The following is a 25,121-nucleotide window of genomic DNA, read 5'->3' as shown; positions in this document are numbered from 1 at the left end:
TTGTATTTCATTAACATTAATACAAACGAGGAATGCTGTCATTGAAAATGGTTTCTTTGGACTGAACTTGTGATAAAGGTCCTATCCATATTTCACAGTGGAATGAGATGGAGAAGGAAGGCATTAGTTAAAGTGGGGAAAGAATGTCTGAAATATTTCCTAGGCCAATTTGTCCTATTATTGCCTGCTCTTCATTTATTTATTTATTTAATCAATTTACGTGGCCATCTCAAAGAATTGACACTGGGTGGCTAACAACAATTCAGAAAACAACAAAAAAACCCACAAAATGCAAAATAAATAGACAGTCGGCAGCTGTGATAACCACCACCTCCACCAGTACAAAAAGAATACAAATATTTCAATAAAACCAATTCACAGGTGCCAACAGACACTTCGACCAGCCCAGGAACACAGCTATGTCTTCAAGGTCTTGTGAAAGGATAAAAGAATCAGGGACAATCTGATTCCCAGGGAGATGATGTTCCTCAGGGCAAGTACTGTGAAAGGAAAGGCTTTCTTCCTGGATCCTGGCAAGTGGCACTCTTTCATGGACAGGACCCATAAGACACCTCTTCTGCCAGATCTTTTGGGATGGGTAATCATGATTGAGGAGAAGCAGTCCTGCAAATAATTTGGTCCCACGTCATGGAGAGCTTTATAGATAACCACCAGCATGTTGAATTTAACCCAGAAACATATTGGCAACAAGGTAGCTTGCAGAGAATCACCCATAACTATCTACCCTGCTGCATTTTGTACCAACTGCAGCTTCTAGATGTTGTTTGAGGGCAGCCTCATGTACAGTGCATTGCAGTAGTCCATCCAAGAGATGACTGAGGTGTGAGTGACCATTAGCAGAGCCTCCTGGTCTAGGAAAGGGTGCAGTTGGTACACAGTTGATTTTTCTGGTTTCCTGCTTGGATGTTCCATTCAGATGCTACTGTGCTGGTCTTTGGAGGATGCTGTAAATGTTTCCTGGAGCTCACATATTGAGCCAGGCAAAGCATGGTATCTATAGTTAGTATTCAGTATTCCTTCTTAAGAATGCTGTCTATTGTAATTGATGCTACTTTTGCCCATAATGCAGTTTACTATTGTGCTTTCTTTGATTCTTAACTATTTCTTCTTCTTGATGAAACTTTCAGTCTTTTTTCCCCATCACTTGTCAGTTCTCAGCCCATTTTCATCACACACTATGCTGTCTATCTTCCGTGGCAGAATATGTAAATTCAGCACAGAAAAAAAAGCATACTTATTAAAAAAAATAAACGTGATCAATAGTAAACATTTTATAATGTGTGGAAATTATTTGGGAAGATCTAAGTGCTTTTTAATAATAGTTTAATTAAACCCTTTTAAGGCAATGATTGGTATTGTGTTAATTGTGTGATAGGTGAGGATTTGCTAGAATGACTAGTCACTGAAGATGTGTCACAGTTTATGGATAACTCCTTTGGCATTAAGAGCATTAGTTATCAGCTCTTACTTTGACTGTGATTTGGCAAATACATAGAATAATGGTAGAGGTTCAAAAATCACTAGAAATTGGCCCTAGTAATTATAATTTGAGTTGCTGCCCCAGCAGCAAACTATATTTCTGCCTATAGTTTGTTCATACAGTATAGCTCTATAAGTTAAGAGATAACGATTATGTCTTTTGTTCTACTCAGTTAAAATATTCATGATTGGAAATGGAAAATCTCTTGAGAATTAGCTCTTATGATAGCAGCTTTGATTAATGGAAAATTTTAGATGATCTCAGTATCCCAATAGTAGCAGAGTCCCTAAAGGCAGAATCAGTTTACATGGAGTAAGTAGCCTTTCGTAGATGTTGTTTCCTTGTATGAACAGAGGATAGTCCTTAGAACTTATTCAACACTCATTGGCAGGTAGAGAATACTGATCTCAGTGAATTCAGAACACAACTTGAAAACTGAAGTGTATCTTCTAGAACATGAGAAAGTTAAACCCTTAGCTTCCTCAGAATGTTGGTGTCATCTTCAGAGTTAGTATGGAGAAGCAATGTAGATTACTAAATAGTTAAATTAAGACATGGCACTAAGCGTTACAGTTTCATCTATATACAAATTGTATTTTATCATTTCTGTATAGTATTTATTTACGTTTATACAGATATTTGTATGCTGCCTATTCTGTGGTTTCTAGGCATAGAGTCTATTAACATGGTAGAAGCAAGTTAGCATTTGGAAAGGTGGTGTTGCTTTTTGTGGTTGTTTGAGGTTCCTTGTGTGTCTCCTTGGCAGAGGCTTTGAAATGGATCGGAGGAGATGATACCCTAGTCTACCCTTCAGGAGTGTTAGGACAAATTTAAATAAAATATTGTGTTTTCCCTTGCTCTGAAGGTGAGGTTAGTACCAGTTTCTTTTGAGGACCCACAGTTCAGTTCATCTTTCACCCAATCTGCCACTTTATTTGCCAAGTATCAGATGACCATACACAAGGACACTCCTCTTGAATGTGACGAGGACCAGGTACAGTTTACTGCATGTATTTTTTGTCCATATTATTAATGGTGTTATCAATAAACATGAATGGACTTATTTTCAGTCATTCAAGTTGATCTAATTATTAGTTCATTGAGGAAAATAGACTTATATACAAGACGTCACTTCAAATGAAGCTGTATTCAGTGTAATGATGACATTCTAAATTCTCAAAGGAAGACATAACAAGATTGACATTTTTAATGTGTCTTGGAGAAAACAGTTTAGATTTTGGATATGATTTATTTATTTATTTATTTAATCAATTTATATAGCCGCCCATCTCATCACAGGCAACTCTGGGCAGCACACAACAAAGCTAAAAACAGTAAAATATATTAAAAATATATAAAACAAAATAAAACAGAATAAAAGGAAGTTAAAAATAAGGGAGCCACCTCACTAATTCCCCTGTCCCCTGGAGTCTCCAGGCCTGCTGGCATAACCAAGTCTTAAGAGACTTCCAGAAATTCAACAGTGACGAGGCCAGTCTCACCTCAGGGGAGAGAAGATTCCACAGTGCAGGTGCCACAGCAGAAAAGGCCCGCCGCTTGGGGCCTGCCAAATGTATTTCCCTGGGCGATGGATCCCGTAATGTGTCTTCTCTGCTGGATCTGGTAGGACGGGCCATGTGGTTGTAATCGTCTGTTGGTAGTTTCTGAGACGTCTCTGATGTATGGCAGTGTTATCCTTTTCATAGCTTGTGTTGGTTGTGCTGTAGTTGGTTGAGTGGTCAGGCGTGACCACTCAACCAATTGCAACACAACCAATGTAAGCTATGAAAGCTTTTCAAGCTATGAAAAGGATAATACTGCCATACATCAGATAAATTCTCTCTGTAGCACATAAACCAACTAAAGCCCTCCAAAACATCTTAAGTAAACAAAAAGACCCAGTAGCCCAAGAAGAAAAAACAGGAGTCATCTACAACATACAGTGTAAGGACTGCAACAACCATTATGTAGGACAGACAGGCAGAAGGCTAGCAGAGCGCATCCATGAACACCAACTAGCAGTCAGAAGACATGATGAAAACTCAATCTCACAACACGTGGATAGACATAACCATAGTTTCAACTGGGAAACTGTCAGGATCTTAGACCAAGCTAAATCCAAAAATGCAAGGGAATTCCTGGAAGCTTGGTATTCAGACAAGGCAGCCATCAATAGGCACATAGAGATAAACAACATCTATACGCTATTCAAAAGAGATAATAAAAAGGAAACAAAAGACCAGAACATCTCCTCATCAGCAGTTATTACCCAGATAAGCAGAGATTAACACCAAGATTATCACCAGACATACAATCAAGCAGTAAACAATATCCTAATCAAGGAACTACCAGGAAAAAAAAGCAAAACCAACACACGCAGGGCAAGCCACTGTATATAAACAGAGAGCAAAGTCCGCTCCATTCTAGCATGGAAGATGTTACCTAGCTGGGTAACAAAACATTTGCAAGAAAACAGCCAAGCTCAGAGAACCCCAAGGACTCCACAGTTAACCCTGAGCTACACATATTCTTTTCTATCTGTGATTAGTATAGTTATACATGTCTCAAAAATGTTTTGGAAGAATGGCTTCTGACCTTGCCTGATCACAACACCTGCCTGCTGTTTGTTAAAGCAGCCAGTCTTTCACACAAGTCCAAAGCACTGCTTCTGAATCATTTTTCAAAATGTGCTGAGTCATAGAGGTTAATAACATCCAAAATGAAATGAGAGAGATGTTTTACATTCATGGAGAATATAGAACGAGAGGCAGACAATTTAGGAGAGACAAGTGTTGCTGTAACCAAGGTTGGAGATGGATGTAAATAAGTAAATAAATACATTCCTTCCTGTTGCCAAGATCTGTTTCTTCAAATATAACTCATAAATGTTACAGTGTTAAAAGGATGGCTAAAGTTTCAAGGAAGAAGAAATACATTTTTAAACTACAAGAATAATCGCATTGTCATGTGTATATGTTATATGTGTATTTTTAATATATGATATTTATATTGTATTTTTAATCCCTGTTAACTGCCCAGAGTCTCATTTGTGAGATGGGTGGCCATATAAATTTACTTACTTACTTAAATAAATATTTAATATATATTTAAATATAGCATTTAATATATATTTAAATATAGCATTTACCATGGCCACTTTCCTCTGACTTATCTGAGAAGGCTTTACAAAAATGAAGAGAGTGGCACAAATACATAGTAAAAAAAATTCTTAGCGTGCAGTATTGAGAATGATGCTTTATGTAGTCATTTACCTAAAAGGATCCCTGGTGGGGATTGATCTTCGAAGCCCTTGCTTATGTGCATTTTTGTGTGTTACAATCAAAATCTTCATTTATTTTCTTGTGTGATTGGGGAACTATAGATGTTTTCCAATTTAACCTTGTGTTAAGAAAATTAGCTTCATTTAGGCATGATCTGAGAAGACAAAATGAATTAGTTGTTTGCACAACCAAAGTAGTTTGTTTGGTATTGGTTTAGGGTGCTCTATCAATCCATCCATTTTGGTTTGAAATGGCCTAGTTGGAAACCATAAATTATGGCTTAGTGTGGAGATGTCTCCCTGAATCGCTTAAATTACTTCACATTACACTGTTATTTTCCCATGTTTTCATATACATTTGTTGTGGTACTTGAATTATTATCTGCAGTACTGCTGATTATCTTGCAGGTATTTTTAACTCAATTGTAATTTCTTTTCATGCTTTCATGTAAACTATTCTAGTAGCCTTTCTGGCTAAAGAGTTTTGGATAAGAAAGAAATTAAAGAAAGATACTTGATGATTATAAAAGTGCTTTAGATAGAAAAATGATGAGAATGTTTATTGTGTTTTACTAAGATTTTTATATAATTTAGATATAGTCACCATTCAGCCTTAATTTACAATTGCAGTGTCCTGTAAATAGCTGAATCTGGAAATGAGACTACTATATTTTGCCGTGTCAAAAAAGATTTCTACATGAAATCCTAAAATTCATAACTTCGGAAATAACAGTTGAAAAGTGAGAAATCATCTCTTCAATTTTGTAGTACTTGGCTTTATTTCTACAATGGCTAATAAATTAATTCCCCCGCCCCCCCCCCCCCCTGCTCTTGGTAACTGCAACTTACCTATAAATCCACTTTCAGTGTCTGGTTATCCTAAACATAAGAACTGGTTTGTACATCTCTGGATGCTTCTTTCTCCAGATTTTTTAAAAAAGAAATCTTCTAAAACAATGGTCATAAGAATCATTGTTTCTGTTAAATGGGTGCTTACATCTTTGTGTTTGGTTCTTACATATTTTAGGAATTATGCAGTTTATGTAACATATGAATTTGTAGATAATATTTAGTAAATGAGAAAATATAAATAATATATTATTAATTTGATGGATTACCTGGCATTCATAAATAGTTGTTTTAATCTTCTTACAATGCAAACCCTTATTATGTGCAATAAGGAATACATTCTCCCAGGAAAGTATGCATAAATTGTAATGACAAAGTGAAAACAGAAGTTTAGAAATGTCTGTAAATTTATTAAAGAAAAACTGAAATATCACATTGGCATAAGTATTCAGACCCTTTGCAACAACACTTGAAATTTAGCTCAGGTGCCTACCATTCCTCTTGATCATTGCTAAGCTGTTTCTACACCTTGATTGGAGTCCACCTGTGGTAAATTAAATTGACTGGACGTGATCTGGAAAGGCACACACCTCTCTATAGAAGGCCTCCCAGCTGACAATGTATACTGTATCAGAGCAAAAGCCATGAGGTCAAGGGAACTGCCTGCAGAGCTCAGAGACAGAATTATTGCAAGGCACAGATCTGGGGAAGGCTACAAAAAAATTTCTGCTGCATTGAAGGTTCCCAAGAGCACAGTGGCCTCCATAATTCTCAAATGGAAGAAGTTTGGCGTAACCAGGACTCTTCCAAGAGCTGGTCGCCCAGCCAAACTGAGCAATCGGGGGAGAAGACCCATAGTAAGAGAGGTGACCAAGAACCGATGGTCACTCTGACTGAGCTCCAGAGATCCTGTGTGGAGATGGGACAAAGTTCCAGAAGGACAACCATCACTGCAGCCCTCCACCGATCTGGACTTTATGACAAAGTGGCTAAACAGAAGCCTCTCCTCAGTGCAAAACACATGAAAGCCCGCTTGGAGTTTGTAAAAAAGCACCTGAAGGACTCTCAGGCTGTGAGGAACAAGATTCTCTGGTCTGATGAAATCAAGATTGAACTGTTTGGCCTCAAGTCTAAACATTATGTCTGGAGGAAACCATGCACCGCTTATCACCTGCCCAATACCATCCCAACAATGAAGCATGGTGGTGGCAGCGTCATGCTGTGGGGGTGTTTTTCAGCAGCAGGGACTGGGAGACTGGTCAGAGTTGAGGGAAAGCTGAATGGAGCAAAGTACAGAGATATCCTCAATGAAAGCTTGTTCCATAGCACTCAGGACCTCAGACTGGACCGAAGGTTCACCTTCCAACATGTCAACGATCCTAAGCATGCAGCCAAGACAACACAGGAGTGGTTTAGGGACAACTCTGTGAATGTCCTAGAGTGGCCCAGCCAGATCCCTGACTTGAACCCTATTGAACATCTCTGGAGAGACCTGACAATGGCTATCCACCAATGATCCCCATCCAGCCTGATTGAGCTTGAGAGGATTTGCAAATAAGAATGGCAGAAAATCCCCCAATCCAGGTGTGCAAAGCTTGTCACGTCATACTGAAAAAGACTCGAGGCTGTAATTGCTGCCAAAGGTGCTTCAACAAAGTACTGAGTAAAGGGTCTGAATACTTATGCCAATGTGAGATTTCAGTTTTTCCTTTTTAATAAATTTACAGACATTTCTAAACTTCTGTTTTCACTTTGTCATTATGGGGTACTGAGTGTAGATTAATGAGAAAAAAAATGAATGTGAATGATTGTAGTATCAGGCTGCAACATAACAAAACTGAAAAAAATGAAGGGGGTCTGAATAGTTTCCAAACGCACTGTGTGTGTGTGTAAATATAAATAAAATCACATTTTGGTTAGTCTTTGAAAAAGCATCACTTTAACATTATTGTACATTTCTGATTTTGAATATTTAATCACTGAATATTAGAAATCAGTTTGTATGGTGGTCAAAAATAGTTCAGTGTTTAGCATAGGATATAGCTGCTGCAGACTTAAAAAAAAATTTTTGTTTACATTTACAGCTGATGTTGCAGTACAGAAACAACTATTAATATAAAATACAGCTTAATTTTGCCAAATATATTTCTGGTTAGCAAGAATGTAATATGTGGTTTGTTTAAATACTTACCTGAGTTTTTCAGATTTTTAATTTGCCATCTTCTTCATATATGCAACTTTCATATTTGCTGGTCTAGGCAGAAGTCTGGCGCTGGAGAGGGGCTGTATCTTTATCATTCCATTATTTTTTCATCAGCATTTAGTTTTATATTGTGATCAGTACAATCAAGTAATCAGATACTGTACTTTGTCTTAAACTGGAAAAGTGTTTGAAAACAAGCCACAGCTTTATAGTATTTCATTCCTAACATTCTATTTTTTAAACATTTATTTAAGAATATATGTGCTATCTTTCAAAGCAATATTTTTCCCAAGGTAGCTTGAACCCAGTCTTGTTTAAACTAAAAACAGGAGCACAAAATAATAAATCCTAGCATAGAAAAGAATCCATAGAGTCTCAAAAAGTAATAGCCCCAGTCCCACTTTTCAGAGCTAATCCGGAATGGCTTTGGTTAATACCTAGATGGGAACTTGTCAGGGAATACCAGGGCTGTAGACTAGAAAAATAACTTAGAAGAAAACAATGGCATACTATTTCCCTTACTGTTACGAAGAAAATTTATGGTTGTCTCCATGTAATCATCAGGAGCTGAATTCAGTTTAAGAGTGTTCTTTACCTAAAACAATATTAAAACAGCTCTATTATTTTTTAACAAAAACAATGCAGGTCATACATTAACATCTGTAAATGTTGAAATCAGTTAAATCAGACAACATGCAGCCCTGAATCTGCATGTTCGTGACCCTAAAGAAGGAAATAAAACAAATATTCACACTGCAGCTGGGGTAGATTTATTCAGGAGATACCCTGTGGTCCCATGGAATTAATAGAAATTATTTCTTAATAGACATACAGAGAATTAAACTGTAAAAAAAGAGTGTACTGGCACAGAAGGTTAACACAGGCAGGTAACTTGGAATAACAGTAGTTTAATTGAAAGAAGTAGAATGGGGACCCCTATGCTCTAGGGTTGGATTCAAATTAAATGAGATCCCCTGAGATTTCATTAGAATTTATGCAATTTAAGTTATGGCTAATTTTTTGTATTAATTTAAATGGAACTTAAATGCAACTAACTTAGTCTGGTTATGGTGTTTGGAGGGAGAAAAGATATACAGCTTTTTAGTAAGGTGAGATCTGGAAAAGTAAGCTGTATGGACATGATAATCCTATGTAGATTTCAAGTTTAGCTGAAACAGTCTGAAAATAAATTAATTTTTAAGATATTTCTACCAGATGGGTGAACTTGACTTAAATTCTCTTAGAAAGGATAATTGGCCAATTAATGTGACCCTGAATCCCTGGTATCCTGGACCAAAATTGTTCCATGCATATACAGGTTGTCCTCAGTTAATGATGGCAATTGAGACTGGAATTCCTGTTGTTAAGCGATGTCATGAAGCACGATGTCATATGACTGTGCTGCTTAGTGACAAAAATTCTGGCACTCCCGGTTGCCATTGTTAAGCGAATCACTGTGGGTCATTAAGTGAGGATGTCGCATGGTCTCCATTTGCGACCTCCTGCTGGCTTCACTATTGAATTTGCTTGTTGGAAGCCAGCAAGGAAGGTTGCAGATGGCAACCACGTGACCGCAGGATGCTGCAACAGCCAGAACTCCGAAGACTGGTCATTAGTACCACTCATTCAGCACCATTGCAAGTTTGAACAGTAGCTGAACAAGTGGTTGTTAAGCAAGAACCACCTGTAATGCAGTTATTTTAAGGAACTGACCACTGAAGGCAGGCTTGATTTTCACAAATATTTTCATACCATTATTAAAAATTAATTGTAAAGAAACGTTAACAAAGTACACATTAATAGCTGCATAAGAATTTTGAAATAGTTCTATTGCCACGTATCCAAATACCTTCCCTGTTTTCTTAAACAATACAAGCCTGTTTTAGCTACATGCATGTTGACCCCAGTCTTTCCCTTCATTGGTCTTGGAGCTCACATACTAAGTGAGTATCAGCAAAAGCTTTCATATACAGTCCAGGCTCCTTGGACAGATCTGCAAATGGCATAGAGTTTCTCACAGGTGAAACTTGTTTGCTATAGAACCTTAATGGGATGGGATTTCCTCTGAGATAGTACTGCAAGTAAACCAGAGTTAATGGAAGGTGCTCAGTGCCTTTACAGTTATTTACATTAACTATACATGTTTGAAAGGATTTACAGTACTTATTTGTTATTGTTTGTTTTACCAAAGGCAGGTGTATTGCTCTGTGGTGAACCTTTACAGCTTTTAATGGTTCATTAATACCAAAGTGATCCTTGATAGTATTTACATAGAACATTAAGGTTGCACTGCTAACATAGCATCTCAGTTGTGCCTCTAGATCATGATAATTCATTGTAGGCTTGCAAAAGGGCAAATGCTTTTAAGGTATTTTTATGCAAATGTTGGAAATTTCAGAAAAAGCTTGGATTTTTTTACAAGTTTGGATTAATATGCCCCTGCAGCTGGCTAGTATGACCTTAATCTTAAATGTTGTTTGCTTCATTCTGTCAGGTAAATTGAAAGTTCTGACACCACTAACCACATTTGTTCCCAGAAAGCCCTATTCCTTATTAAAGAATACTTACAATTTGCAATTTGCTACAACCGAACTGTTCGTAATTCCATCTTCAGACAACTAAGGTTCAGTTGGTGCATATAAACAGAATGCGTTTAGTATCCATATTGCTATATTGTAGTGCTGTTTTTTATGAAACTTTGAATACAGGGTGAAAGTTGTGCCCCTGGTGCAAGCTTATATCAGATTACAGATTTTTTATGCTCAAAATATCTTTCTGCTTTCTTTTACTGCATTTGATAATATAGTGTTACTATTTTGGGGCTACCAGGCGCAGTTTCTATAATGTTTTTTTTGTTAAAGCTATACCTGGTTATTAAAACCCTTTATGGTGTTTCATGTCTTCTGAAGAAACAGTTTACATCTGCAGGGTAATGAAAACAAACCAAACGGCAATTACACCAGTCAGGAAACATTTCCATACATGATCATAAGTTGGTGGCTATTCTCTTAAATAGCCAGAGCAAACTATTTTATTGCAATACAGGCTTAGTGAAGCAAGCATTCTCTGCCACTACTTTTGGTATATTTTATAATGACAAGTTTATAGGAAAAAAAAATACCACGTAGCTCAGTTTCCACTGCAGAACTGGACAAGCTCCTTACCTTGAGCTTAGTGAAATATTTGTTTTGGAAGGAAATTTATTTAAAGACCTGCAAAATATTCACTGTCTAAAAAGCTGCAGCAGTGTGACTGAACCGGTTATGAATAGTCTTTTCCTTTCTTCGCTACCCTCTCCCCCCACCCCCCGCAAAGTACAGTGGAGTGTTTAAAATTGGAAGCTGAAGGAAATGGAAGGTAAAGGAAAAGAAAACAGTTGGCAGTGTGCTGATATGTGCAAGAACAGATTTTTTTGCCTTCCCCCTTAATATATAAATACCTGAAAGAAATCAGTAGTTTAAAATGTGCTTTCCTTGTGAACTATTAACAGATATCTGTCCAGATATTTATTTACTGTATTTTGATACTGCTATGCTCATAGCCGGTTAATGATGGTATATAAGATAAAATGATACCACAACACCATTAAAAATTGGTGGTTTTAGTGATTGCTGTCCGGGGTCACATTCATGAGATGGGCAGCTATATAAATCTGATAAATGAATAAATAGCCATTAAAAAGATCAAGAAAATTAAACTGATAAAATTATTAAACCTTAAGATTCTCATTCTCATAACTATCAGACATTCTGCATGACTAAGATATTAACCGTTGAAAGCTCTCCTAAACAGCTGTGATTCCATCTGTTTCTAAATACAAGGGGAGAAGGTGCCATCCAGATTTTTGGAGAAAAAATATTCCAGAGGATTAGTGCCACAGCTGTGTAAAGTCCTGATTTCTAGCTGCTCCCCAAATCTCATGCAAGAGAGGAATCCTCAGCACTTCTCCACAGGATGTGCAGATGACATGAGTAGGTTCTACTTGAAGTACTGTACATGGTTCTGCAGGAATGTATCACGAGAGTGAAAGCTCTGGATTGGATATTGAGCTCCTGCTCAATTGGTGAGCTGTTGAATGTTGAAATGAATATGGCTCCTTCCTCTCCACAAAGCATTGTAAAAGGTGTTATATGGCTGCGTGCCTGTGAGTATTTATCTTCTTTGGTTGGATTTCTAAGCTGCCTTGATTGTGAGGTAATAAAGGCACACTGAGGGTTGTTGCTAAAGATGGGATGGGATTACAGATGAAAGCCTGTCCTATTAACTTAAATAGGTCTATGTAAGAAATGGAAAATGTACTTAATTATGAACAAAAAGCTAATGCACTGTACTCTGGAAGGTCTGCCAAACCATTCTGAATGAGTCTCAGTTTGGCAGAAACAGAATGAAAACCACAACAGCACAGGGATCTGGAGTGATTTTATTGGGTGATAAGGACAACACTTATGTGTATCACCACCTCTTCCCTCCTGTCTTCAGAAACGCAGCATGTTCCACCACCCTGCCCACCGCCTTCTCTTCCCTGCCTCTGCTTCGCTGTCCTTGGCTTTTTCCCACTCCTCTTCTCAAATACTTCTGCCCAGAACCACTGGGTTTTGGCCCATATGCAGAACAAAATAGTCCTGTTTTGATCTGTTTTCAGGCCAAATATGTACTGTATTTTTCCATCAATAAGACGCCCCATGTACAAGACGACCCCCACTTTTCCAACCCAAAATTAAGAAATCAATATTTTAAAGATAGTGCAGAACACATTTTTATTTAGTAATTAGGTAACATTTACCTGATACACTCGGTGGGAGGAGGTCCAAACTGTCTCTCTGCAGCTCTATTTCCAGGCTCTTTTGCTTAACTGATTACATTCAAGCATGAGTGTAACTGCCGATAGCGTGTCTCTGCAGACTTCCTCCAATTGGTTTGTTCAGCATCAGCTGACGTCAGTTACATAAGGCTTGTGATAGGAGGAAGTCTGTTTGCAGAGACAGTATGGGCAGTTTCACTCGTGATTGGAGGCTCGTGATTGGAGGAAGCCTGTTTGCAGAGACAAACTATTTCACTTGTGATTGGAGGCTAGCAATAGGAGGAAGCCTGTTTGCAGGCGCAGTTCTCTCCTCGACTTGCTTCCTTGAATAAGACGCCATTCAATTTTTAGCGTAAGGATTTTAGAAAAAACTATCGCCTTATAGTCGGAAAAATACGGTATGTTTCAGTTTGGATGCAAACTACTCCCAAACAGTTTTCCCCCACACAGAACAGTTGGTATACAAACACATCCCTAAACATCCTAAATGTGAGTGAAGTGAGGAGAGCCTTTGCTTCCTACCTGCTCTTCTGAGGTACGTGTTTATGTATGCAGCTCAGTGTGCATGAGAGAGATTTGGGAAGGAAAGGGAGCATCGCAAGTCTGTCCTATTTCAGTCTCAGAGCCACACTCTTACAGAGCCTTGGTTTTATCTTTAGTATATTTTAGGAAGCACTTGGAGGAAGGCCTTCCTGGGAGACAGAGACTTATTTATTTTGCTCAGTCTGCAGTTGACAGATGCAGAGAACCTTGGCCCTTTGCTTCCTTCTCTTCCTCCCTAAGAGTTCAAGTATGTATGTTTCAGGGATGAGAGAGAAATCATAAAGGAAGAAAAGGCACTCCTGAAGTAACTGCCAACATTTTTAAGTGTATGTAGTGTATCTTGGTTCAGGAGCTGTGAGTAAAAGTGCCATGGTGTCTCTTTAGGATGGTGTCTCCTACAACGGACAAAAGCCGAACTGTAGAGACAAGCTCACTTTGTTCTTCGGGCCAATGTGATAGGAAGAAGAGATACTGGTCATTATTTATAAATCCCTTTACGCCTTGGGCTCTGGCTACATTTGGGATCCTTTGCTTTATGGAAAATCTCTCCAGTATGTGCTGAGTGGGAGGACATGTTGCAGGTTCCCTCCTGAGATAGTAAGCCTGGAAGCAGGCATTTTCAGTGGTGGCCCCTCATTTTGGAACAAATTGCCCTCCACAGTTAGAATGGCTTCCTGCCTACTAACATTTAGAAAGGCTATTAAGATGGCTTTCTTTCAGAGAACCTTCAGCCAAACAATTTGCAGACAGTGGTCCATGGGGTGTTGGGTTTTAATGTTAGGTTGCTGCTGGTTGGTGGCTAAGGCATTTTTTATGGTGGGATTTTATGATATAATGATATAATACTTCTATGATTTATATTTTATTGTTTTTTATTGTATTGTGAAAACTTTTATTGTATTGTATAAGTCCTGAGTGGAGGCAGCATATGAATGATGTAAAAATAAATTAATAATAAATACTTAGATAAGTAGTTGTAGTTAAGGGGTTTCTCTGTGCAGGAGACAAAGGAGAATTTGTGACAGGACGCAGGTCTAATCATCATATTAAATAATTTGTATACTTTTAAGAACCACAGAACAGTGACTAGATGTCATAACTTTCATATAGTTTATGTTAACTATAAATAGTGAAAATACCTTTATATAAAAGACTGTACTACATGGCCTTGAATGTGAGCAAATATTTAGATAATGTTGTAACATTTACTGATCAACAGAAAGCTAGAATTAAAAATTTTGGAAGGTCTTCCAGTGTCAAAAATATTTCCAATACTGTAGAAAAAAAATGTTATTTAATTAAACTTTATTTACCAGTTATTTTTTAGGTATAATTAAGGAACTACCAAGTTTACATAAAAGCAAAGCAAAGCAGACGCTACTACAATAAGCTGTTTCTCAGATTTGAATGCAAGTTAACTACTCTCAAATTCAGGAGTATAATTAGAATAATGAAACCAACAGTTTTCTCATAAGTTTGTCACAGAGCTTCAGTTTATTCAGTCTTTGGAACAGCTTGGTTGTGAATGACTGAAAAGACTATCTGTGGATGTCACATTGTTTCATTGTCTTCAGAACCTGTTTAAGTTTATAGAAGTCTTCTTTTTAATTGCTAAATGGCTTGTAAATATTTACTATCCATTTGTAGGTTAATTAAACTTTCTTTGGGTTGCAAATGCAATGCAGTAAGAACAAAATAAGTGGCATGAGGAAAAAAAATACTCTTGGAAGGATTTGATTCTTTCAAATCTGTCTCTCAATCTCTGTGTCCATACCATTTTCATTTGTTTTATTATTTACAAGAATATGTTAAAACATTCATCAAAAGCAAAGTGTCCGCTCTATGGACTGTGGGTTAAAGAATGGTGGATGCCATATACTCGTGTCAGTTTCAACTTATTTCATGGCGAATTGAGCTTCTTAGGGAAAAAGTGGAGAGGTACCAGTCATGTTTATATCTGTCATTTGGTGTTACTCATCTGCATAGTTAGGCTTCCTTTGTTTTGTTTTGTTTTTCATTTCTTTTGGCTGGATAGCACCATGAAATTGATAACTAATTTCCTTTTTCTTATCTAGTTACAGTTTCTGTAGCATGAAAAGTTGTGTACCTTGGCTTCATGTGGTTTTTACCTTCTGCTCACAGTACTGCCATAAATGAAAGTGAATGAACAAATGAGATTCCTCAGATTTTTTAAAACATTTTCTATAAAGACAGACAATACTACATTTGAATTGGACATTATTTTGTTGTAACAAATATATATTTGACTGACTTTGTTTTCTTTGTGTTCATATGGGTTCTTCAGAACTATTTCTGCATTAAGGTTAAATATGAAACCCCATAATTTTTTAAAAAAATGCTTTTGGGTGACTTACATTGCTGCTCTCTTTTCAAATTACTCTACACATGAAGGTCAAGGAAAGCAGGACCAATAGGCTATTAAGAGCAAGGGAAGAGCATTTTAATTAGTAATTCCAGAACAGTGTCTTCCAAGCAAAATATTAAAGCTCATTTTCAACATTAGTGGGCTGGTAATAGAAGCCCATACATCACTTGATGTAGGATATCTAATAACCATCCTATCTTGGCAATAGCTCTTATAGGTTTCATATTGTCCCAGTTTGTTCATCTGATTGCCCTGCAGTTTTCATTTTGTAATAATTAAAATGTTCTAATATCCCTGTATAAAATAGAAGCCACCTGAATGCTTTTGGATGTATTTGTTAAATTAGAAATACCAAAACATAATCTAGTTCATTATATAAGGGTCAGATATGCAGCAGTTTTCATATAGCATAGCAACAGTTATAGATTTCCCGGAGCTAAATTTAAAAAACTAATTATGTTGTTGATATTAGGACAATTCCACCTAAAAACTGTTGCTCTTATTGCTATTCTGTTTCGTGATAGAAGACTTTGAAATAGTTGATTTATTCCATCAATTCGCACTATTAATAGCAAAGTACTAGACATGAATTCATTGTTTTCAATAATATTGCATAATAATGCAGTGAAAAAATATCTATTAACTTTACTCTGTGTTTCATTGTTTCATGTTGATCTGACTTTTCTGGTGATCTGGACTTCTGAAAAATACACCAAATATAGTTTACGCGATTCCTCTGTGATTCTCCACTTGAGGTATGAAATTATCTTTAACTCTAAATCTTTACTTTATTTAAATACAAAGTATAGTTTCTTTTCACTACCTAATGTTTGCTGTTATATTTATAATTCAGAAAATAAAATGTTCACAATTCTACTAATATAATATTGAATTGATTTTGTTATAGTTGACTTAATTCTTTGAGCTTCACTTGAAAAGACTTGATGAGTTTTAATTTATTTTTAGTTTATTTTATGAATATGGTACTTAAGGTCGAGGTACCCATTCTTTAGCTTGTTACTGCCTTTCTGTAAATCATTGATGGACTTTTTGGTACTTGATAGATTGACCTAAGTGGGTATAGGGGTGCTTTTGCTTTATGAAGATCTATTGACCAACATCTCTTAACTAAAAGGATTGCTATTTATTTACTTCCTGATATGTTTCTTCTTAGTAATCTAGCAGTGGATTTTGAGATCAAAATAGCATAGATTCTGCTGATGATGAGGCAGATGACTTCTGACCATAACACAGATGCATTTTGAATACAGAGGTTCAACTATATATTCATCCATGAAGTTTTTAGCTAGAGCAGGTATACACTCTCAGTCTGCTCCATAGAGTGGTTGTGTGGATAGAATGAGAACAGGGCAGTGGGAAAATGTAACGAATTTGAAATATAAATGAATAAAATAAAAAGGACCATAAGTGCCACTTTATGGTTCTTGGAGGAAAGGCAGAATGAAAATATAATCAATCAGCAAAATTGTATCTTATTAATGGTCAAGCGATTGAAATATTTCATTAATTTTTTGGTAGAAGTTAAGCTGAACCCTTAAAGAAGCTCATATATAAATATATGTTACATTATTCAAGGGTAAACATCTGGATACATTAATGTTAAGATTGGTTTATATTTACTTAATTGCTAGATTTACATCCCCTTCTCATACAGGAGCTTAAGGCAGCATACTCCTAGTCCCTTCACTGGTTTTTCCCTACAACAATCCTGGAGAGACAGGCTGGATTAAGAAAAAGTGGCTGGCCCAAAGTCACTGAGTGAGCTTACATGGCTAAGAGTGATTAGCTTTATTCTGTCCCTCTGTTTGGTATAATTAATAACTATATATTTTACTAGTAATACCGTGGGAGAAACTTTTTTAAAGTGTGGGATATCAAGTATCCAAATAGGCCCTTGAAGGTGGTATGAAGATGTTCTTTGCTTTCATCTGTCAGTACCAAATTCCTAATAATTTCATTCTATGAAGTGAAAAGGGCAGTTTGCACATACAAATATCCTGATCTCAGTGCTTGGTGCAGATAACAGATACAGTGGTACCTCGGGTTACGAACGCCTCTACTAACGAACATTTCGGGTTATGACCAGCTTCGGCAGGAAAAATTACGAACTCGCCTCAACTTACGAACTGGATCCGTGGCCATTTTCCCTGCTCCCACGTGGTCGCGGCTTCCTGTGGGCGAGGTCGCGGTAGCAAGGAGACGTTTGGTGAGGCTTGTGGTGTGTTTTGCGGTGTTTTGCGAAGGTTTTTGGTGTGCGTGTTAGCATGGCTCCAAAGAAAATGCAGAGCAGGCTTGGCGGGAGTAAGGCTCTGAAGAGAAAAGTGACGATCGAGCTGAAGAAAGAAATTATAGAAAAGCACAATCGTGGCATTCGTGTGACTGATCTGGCCTCGGAGTACAAGATGGCGAAGTCGATCATCTCGACTATTCTCAAGAATAAAGATGCCATCAGAGGAGCTGATGTGGCAAAAGGAGTGTCGATCTTAACGAGGCAGAGGACACCAGTGCTGGAAGAGGTGGAAAAGCTGTTGTTGGTGTGGCTGAATGAGAAACAGCTGGCAGGTGATAGCGTGAGTGAGGCTATGATCTGCGAGAAAGCCAGGAAGTTGCACAGTGATTTTCTGCAGACAAACCCCTCTACCAGCGCAGCAAGTGAGGAATTTAAAGCCAGCAGAGGCTGGTTTGAGAAATTCCGAAAGAGAAGTGGCATCCACAGTGTGGCAAGACCTGGTGAGGGTTCCAGTTCTGACAAGGCTGCTGCAGAAGCCTACAAGAAAGAATTTGAGGACTTCATGAAGGCGGAAGGGTACGTCGCTGAGCAAGTGTTCAACTGCGACGAGACAGGGCTCTTCTGGAAGAAGATGCCAAAGAGAACCTACATCACGCAGGAGGAAAAGGCACTGCCAGGGTACAAGCCCATGAAGGACAGATTGACCCCTTTGCTGTGTGCAAACGCAAGCGGCGACCTGAAGATTAAGGCGCTACTCGTGTACCATTCCCAGACCCCTCGTGCATTCAGGGAGCACAATGTGAACAAGGCCAGACTGCCTGTCATGTGGAGGGCCAGTGCGAGAGCGTGGGTCACAAGGCAGTTGTTCATGGAATGGCTGCACGAGGTGTTCGCACCCAGCGTTAAAAAATACCTGTCTGAGAACCAGCTGCCTGAAAGGTGCCTTCTCCTGATGGACAATGCCCCGGCACACCCTCCAGCCTTGGTGGATGACATGGACGCCGAGTACGACTTCATAAAGGTCAGGTTCCTCCCCCCCAACACGACACCTCTTCTGCAGCCCATGGACCAGCAAGTGATCTGCAACTTCAAGAAGTTGTACACAAAGGCGCTCTTCACCAGGTGTTTCAATGTCACCGAAGAAACAACCTTGACTCTCAAAGAGTTTTGGAAAAAACATTTCAATGTCCTCCACTGCATCAGCCTCATTGACAAAGCCTGGGAAGATGTCACCTGCCGGACCTTAAACTCAGCCTGGAGGAAACTGTGGCCAGAATGTGTTGCCGGACGTGAGTGTGAAGGGTCTGATGCAGAGGTAGTGGAGGAGATTGTGTCCATGGGCAAGAGCATGGGTCTGGTTGTGGATGATGCAGACATAGAGGAGCTTGTTGAGGACCATAAGGAGGAGCTGACCACAGAAGAACTTGCTCAGCTCCAGAGTGAGCAACAGAAGGCGCTGGGCGAGGAGCAGGGGGAGAAGGTGAGCTGTGATGCAATAAAGTCCATCATGGAGAAATGGAATGAGTGCCAGGATTTCATTGAGAAGCACCACCCCAACAGAACTGTGACAAGCAGAGTGCTGAGTCTTATGAACGATAATGTGTTCTCTCATTTCCGGAGGGTTATGCAGTGCAGGAAAAAACAACTGACTTTAGACAGGTTTTTCCCCAGAACTGAGCCTGCAGCTAAGAGGCAAAGAAGAGAGGAAACCCCTGAAGGGGACTCTCCCTCCAACCAATAACTGCCTCCCCACCCCATTCTCCCTCTTCATGCTGTGCCAGTTGCACTGTTTTTCATGTTTTTGTGGTGTAAAAATAAAATGCATATGTTTCAGAACGGATTGTACTTTACATTGAACCTTATGGGGAAATTGCCTCGGGTTGCGACCAAATTCGGGCGGAGGGCGGAACGGATTAACCATATTTACATTGAACCTTATGGGGAAATTTGCCTCGGGTTGCGACCAAATTCGGAGGGTGGAACGGATTAACCGGATTTATATTGAACCCTATGGGAAAATTTGCTTCGGGTTATGACCAACTCGGGATACGTCCAGAGTCACGGAACGGATTCAGTTCGTATCCCGAGGTACCACTGTATTTAGAAAGAAATCAGTCATAGCTATTTTCAGTGATTCTGTCTAATTTTCTCGCATGGGATAGCTGGTGAATTCTGTTCAGCTAATCTGACTTCAGTTAAGCAACATTTGTGGGTTTTTTGTTTTTTGTTTATATAGTATGCCATGAATAGGTGATTTCTAGGAACTGTGAACAGAAGAATTCTATGACAAGGGAAGGATGTCAAAATGAGCATTGCATCAGTGCAATATAAGCTGCCCCCTTTGCACTTGCATCATGAAATCACAAACACAAGGGATGAAGCTTGTATTGTGATATTGTCAGATTCTGCAGATTCCTCTAACTGAGGAATCTGAAGAATGCATGTTCAATAAATTTTATCCGCTTGGAGTTACAAATTGTTATAATAACAACAACAACCATCAAACAATAACATCTGCCTATCCCAGGTCCTTGGGAAGGACTTGAAGGGTGGATAAAAATGCCAAATCCAGCCTGAACAACTGGCTGACTGTGTGACCAACGACAACAGTAATAATGTATTATTAAATTTATATGCTAACTGACTCCCAGTGACTCTGAGTGGTTTACAAATTTTAAAAACAATAAAAAACAATAGTATTTTGCTGTATTTTGTTTTAGAATTCATTTAAAAACAACAATACAAGAAACACAAAACAAAGGAACAAAGATGACAGGATAAACAAACCTGGATAGGAACAAAGAAAAAGAAGAAAAAGGTCATCAGTTGTCCTCACCAAAGGCTGAGGCTTCTGAAATGCATTTCCTTTTGAGCTGCCTACTTGCTTTTCTTTTTAAAAGAGCATTTGGCTTCTGGATCAAATTTAATCTCCATAATTAACCCTAAAGTGGTTTCGATTGATGGGCCAGTTTTCTGATCTCTTCTCATTTACACAACATTCTTATACGACCATGAGTGGCTAATTTAAAGTTTGAGAATAAATTGAGATTGTTTCAGCCTCAAGACCTTTAATTATTTGCTTTGCCAGATAAAACCGAATACGTTGTACTGGTTAGTGACCATAAATGAATTGAACTGAGTGGCAGTTTAATCCTTCCCGGGATTCACTGCTGTAGAATAAATGGTACAGATGGCTATTTGTGATAACTGACAGTGGAGAGAATTTACAAGGGTAAAGCAATATGAGAATGCTTATGGCTATGCTGAGGTTTCTTATAGACGGACAGACAGACGGATGGATGGTTAGATGGATGAACGCTTGGGGGGTTTCATCTGATTTACTGCCTGCATATTAAAGTGATTTAGCCCTTAACTATTTATATTCAGATATTCAGATAGCACAACCGTTTTTGTGAACATTAAGAGTATTGCCTCATTAGTAAGCATCTCCTTGGGGCAGAGGTGGTAATCTAGCACTGAATATGACCTTCAAGTCACTTCTTTGAGGCCTTTAGCACCATTGTTGCCTGCCATGTTGAGGTGCTAGATATTCAAAAATGTGTACAGAGGTGTTTACAGGAAGAGGGGTTCAAGATGCTGGTTGCATCTGTGTAATCGAAGCTCCACCCATTTTATACATGTATCAAGAAATATGCAAACAGTGGGAAATGGTATGACTGCAAAGTTGCAGCTTCCATCTTGACTTTTTTGATTCCCCTATGCCAGCGTTGTCCAAACTTGGCCACTTTAAGATGAGTGGACTTCAACTCCCATGGCTGGCTGGGGAATTCTGGGAGTTGAAGTCCACTCATCTTAAAGTGGCCAAGTTTGGACAACACTGCCTTATGCATTGCCTCTGCCAAAAAAATTCTTTATTTATTTATTTTCATTGGGATGCTGCCTGACTCCAACCAATTCTGGGCAGCTCACAACAATAAAATAGCATAAAAAGAGCAAAATATAGAAAATTAACCAAAAACAAGTATAGACATAACTACAAAATAATCACAAGATGTCAATCCATCAACAAAACAAACATAAAACATCACAAACAGGGGAGCCCCATCCCCCCTAGCCCAACGCCTGGGTAAATAACTAATTCTTTATGGCTTTCCAGAATATCATCAGGAAGGGAGCTGTATGGATATTGGGGGACCTTGTTCCACAGGGTCACATCACTGAAAAAGGAGAGAAAAGTTCTCCAGAAACCCTGAAAATCCTGGCTTAGCCATTCTACGTTATCACTCTACTCCAGTCTCTGAGCAGCTGAAAATACTATAGTGCAGTTCCCCAGGCATTAAAAGGCTGGCTGTCTTTGCTTTAAGGGCAAGTAGTGGATTCTGTTTAAAAGGCATTGTAACTGCTTTTACCATATTGTGATCAAAATACTTGGAGGAATTTATCCAGCAAAGAATAAACATATTTATTTTGTTCTATTTTGCAAAACATAAATCTGAAGTTCACAGAGCAGAGCTTTGGCTTTGCAGTCTAAACAGAATCTTATGCTTGAGCTCTTTGCTTTTTTGAATACAAATATATAAATCAAAGAAGCCTAACATTTTCAACATTGTATTTTGCTTCTTAAGAACAGAATGCCTGACCTGGAGAGCCAGTGCTGGTTTAAGGTCAAGGCTTCTGATGACTTAATTTTTAGTGGTTAAGATGACTTTGTTGTAGATCTTAAAGGGTTAACTACCACATGAGTGTAATGAAATTGTCAAGTTATAGTAATTGCACCAGTAATTTGAGATGTTGCACTTTGAATGAAGCCATGTGTGGAGAGTTTGTTGTTTTCCTTTGCTGAATCTACTCTTACTTTTTAAAAAAATTCTCCAACCTGCAAGCTATGAAGGCTAGTCAGAATCATTAGACTTAATGGGAAAAGAGCTTTTATCACCTCATCAAGTAAAACAGCAGATCCCCATTATTTTCCTCCTTTTGTATAGCTGTGTGGTTGCTTATTTATACTTTACTCTGTGTGTATTTTTTAACTTATGAATCTTGAATTGAATTTTGTGTGGCACTGCTTGCATATGTTTCTGATTAGATGAAGCTAAATAAAAAGGGTTGCATATCCAAGGCCATAAAAACTTTTGAACAAACTCCATATGCTAGTTAAAAAGGGTACATCTACCTCTTTTTCAATACATGCATGCATATGCCCAAACACAAAAGCAGATTTTAAGGCTTTGAGAGTCACAGAGTTAAAATGCTAATTTGAGCTTCCCTTATACACATCCTTTTTTTCTTACTATGTTCCCTGTTAGGGTCATTGTTTTCAATAGTCAGTAGCCCAGAAAACTTTGGGACTTTGTGGGGAAACCCAAAATACTAAAATAACTCTTAGAATTATGATTCAACAGATTAGTTTTCCTACACCTTTAACAGAAAGCATTGACTTGTGTGATCACATTCTGATTTTGATCAGATCTTCTCCACGTGTGAGTTCCACATACCTTAGCATTGTTTGACATGTACAGTTGTACCAATAACATGTTGGGTCACTATCACCTGCTGCTTACCACCCAGAAACATTCTTAAAAGTGAGTTACATTAATGGCCATTCAGGTGGCCCGGTATGAGACTCTGGCCTTTGCTAGAAGATAGCATCATGTAGAAGAGGAAAGGAACACACAATTGAGAAAAGTTGCTGTATTCTGTTCAGCTGTATGTATCAGCTCTTTGGTAACTCAGTATTGCCATTCAGCTCTGTGGGTGGATATTCCTTTTCCAGCTGTATCTAAGTAACAGGGAGTATGTTTTTGTTTTGTGAGCCAAAAGACTTTTTCTTCAAATCAGCTTTTCTGAAAGTCCAAAGGAATATTGGGTCGTAGACACAAATCTCCAAATTCTTGAAGAAATCCACTTTGCAGTTATAGAAGAATTTGATACTGTGTCTAGCCCAACAGAATTAGAGGTAAATTGTTGTTTCAGAAGACAAACTACTCTTCAGCATAGTACAAGGATAGCAATATATCACAAAACACAGCCTTTACAAATCTTAGAATAGTTATCTCTCTCTGTCTTTGGTCAACATATAACACAAACTGACAGGCATTTTTCCAAATTTGAAAGTCCAACTATTATGGCATAATTCAGAATTAAAGGAACAAGTTAAGCCACATGATTTGGGCATCTACTAACCAACTTAGATAAAATCCTTTTGAATTTCAGCATGCTCATCAAACCATCATTCCTTGTGTAAAAAAAATTTACAGTCAACTTTGATATAAAATGGGATAGGAAAAGTTCAAAGTATAATTAACTGAAGGGTATTTTTCTGCCCCACTCTCCAATTTTAAGTTGAAAGGCTGGGCAAAAAAAAGTTTTAAACAAACACACATTATCTTCTTAAAAATGTATTAAGTGGCCCAATGCTATCTATTACAGCCTTGGGAGTAAGCTCTTTGGAATTTCTTCCACAGGAAGGTTCGCAAGATTTTAGTTAAGACAGGCTAGAGTTTCAGCTGCTCTGATCCAGATGTAAACAGACTTATGGGAGACCAAAGGACGATAATGAAAATATCAAAGAAAGGCAGAAGCCTTCTAAGATTAGTGGAAGAAAGGAAGGTGCTGGGAGAATTGGGGACAATGGACTGGTAGGATATGCCCTGTGTCAATGGCTGAGGGTAGGGAGGAAAGAGGCTGGGAAGATTTGGGGTCTGTTGGATATTCTGTGTTTGAATCAGTTGGCAGTGGCTGAGGAAAGCGGGGGAAAGGTGCCTGGAAGATTGGAGGTGGGTAAACTGCTGGAATATGCTGCACTGGCAACACATGCCAGTCTGGCTCTATGTCTCCTGTCCAGATTTTATTTTACCTGAAACCTATAACAACCAGAGTGTTCCAAGTTTTGGTTTCTGCCAAACCATGGCTGACCTGAATGGTTGCTCCAGATTCTGAAACAAACAATTTTCTCAGGTCTTAAGGGATGTAGAAAGCCAGATCTCGGATGAACGTTAGGGAAAACTTTCTAATGCTAAAAGCAGTTTGACAGTGGAACCAGTTCCCAAGGAAAAGTGGTGAGCTGCTCAACAGTTGGATGCATTCAAGCAAATTCTGACCACCCATTAGTTGGAGATGCCTTAATCTGGACTACTTTGCTAAGTATTGGACTCAGTGGCCTAGCTGTCCCCTAGCAACTTTAGTTAATCAGATATGCAATGATAAAGATATTGCCTGATTTAATGAAGTAAGAAAATTATTAATTTAGGGTGGAATAGTACCTAAGTGTTTTTGTTTTGTTTTTTAAGTTGGAATTGCTTGCTGGCCTGCTGATGATTCTTAAGGGCTCTCTAAAGGCAGTGACT

General features: G+C 38.3%; 1 protein-coding gene across 5 annotated transcripts in view; it reads left to right on the top strand.

The window, feature by feature from the left end:
- Positions 1 to 25,121, top strand: part of ATE1 (arginyltransferase 1) — an 86,582-nt gene that overhangs the window by 10,955 nt on the left and 50,506 nt on the right. For 4 of the 5 annotated variants that reach the window (XM_088132354.1, XM_088132357.1, XM_088132353.1 and 1 more), the window contains 2 exons: positions 2,367 to 2,495; positions 16,286 to 16,318. In XM_088132354.1, coding sequence (XP_087988480.1) covers positions 2,367 to 2,495; positions 16,286 to 16,318 — 162 coding nt within the window. The remainder of the gene's footprint in view (positions 1 to 2,366; positions 2,496 to 16,285; positions 16,319 to 25,121) is intronic. The other variant, XM_088132356.1, reaches the window with a different exon arrangement.

Source organism: Python bivittatus, unplaced genomic scaffold (genome assembly GCF_059951505.1).
Source record: "Python bivittatus isolate LINGU-HERP-01145 unplaced genomic scaffold, Pbiv_v1 ctg000980_np1212, whole genome shotgun sequence".
NCBI lineage: Eukaryota > Metazoa > Chordata > Lepidosauria > Squamata > Pythonidae > Python > Python bivittatus.
Note: the sequence above shows the minus strand (reverse complement) of the source record. Positions and strands in the feature narration are given on the sequence as shown.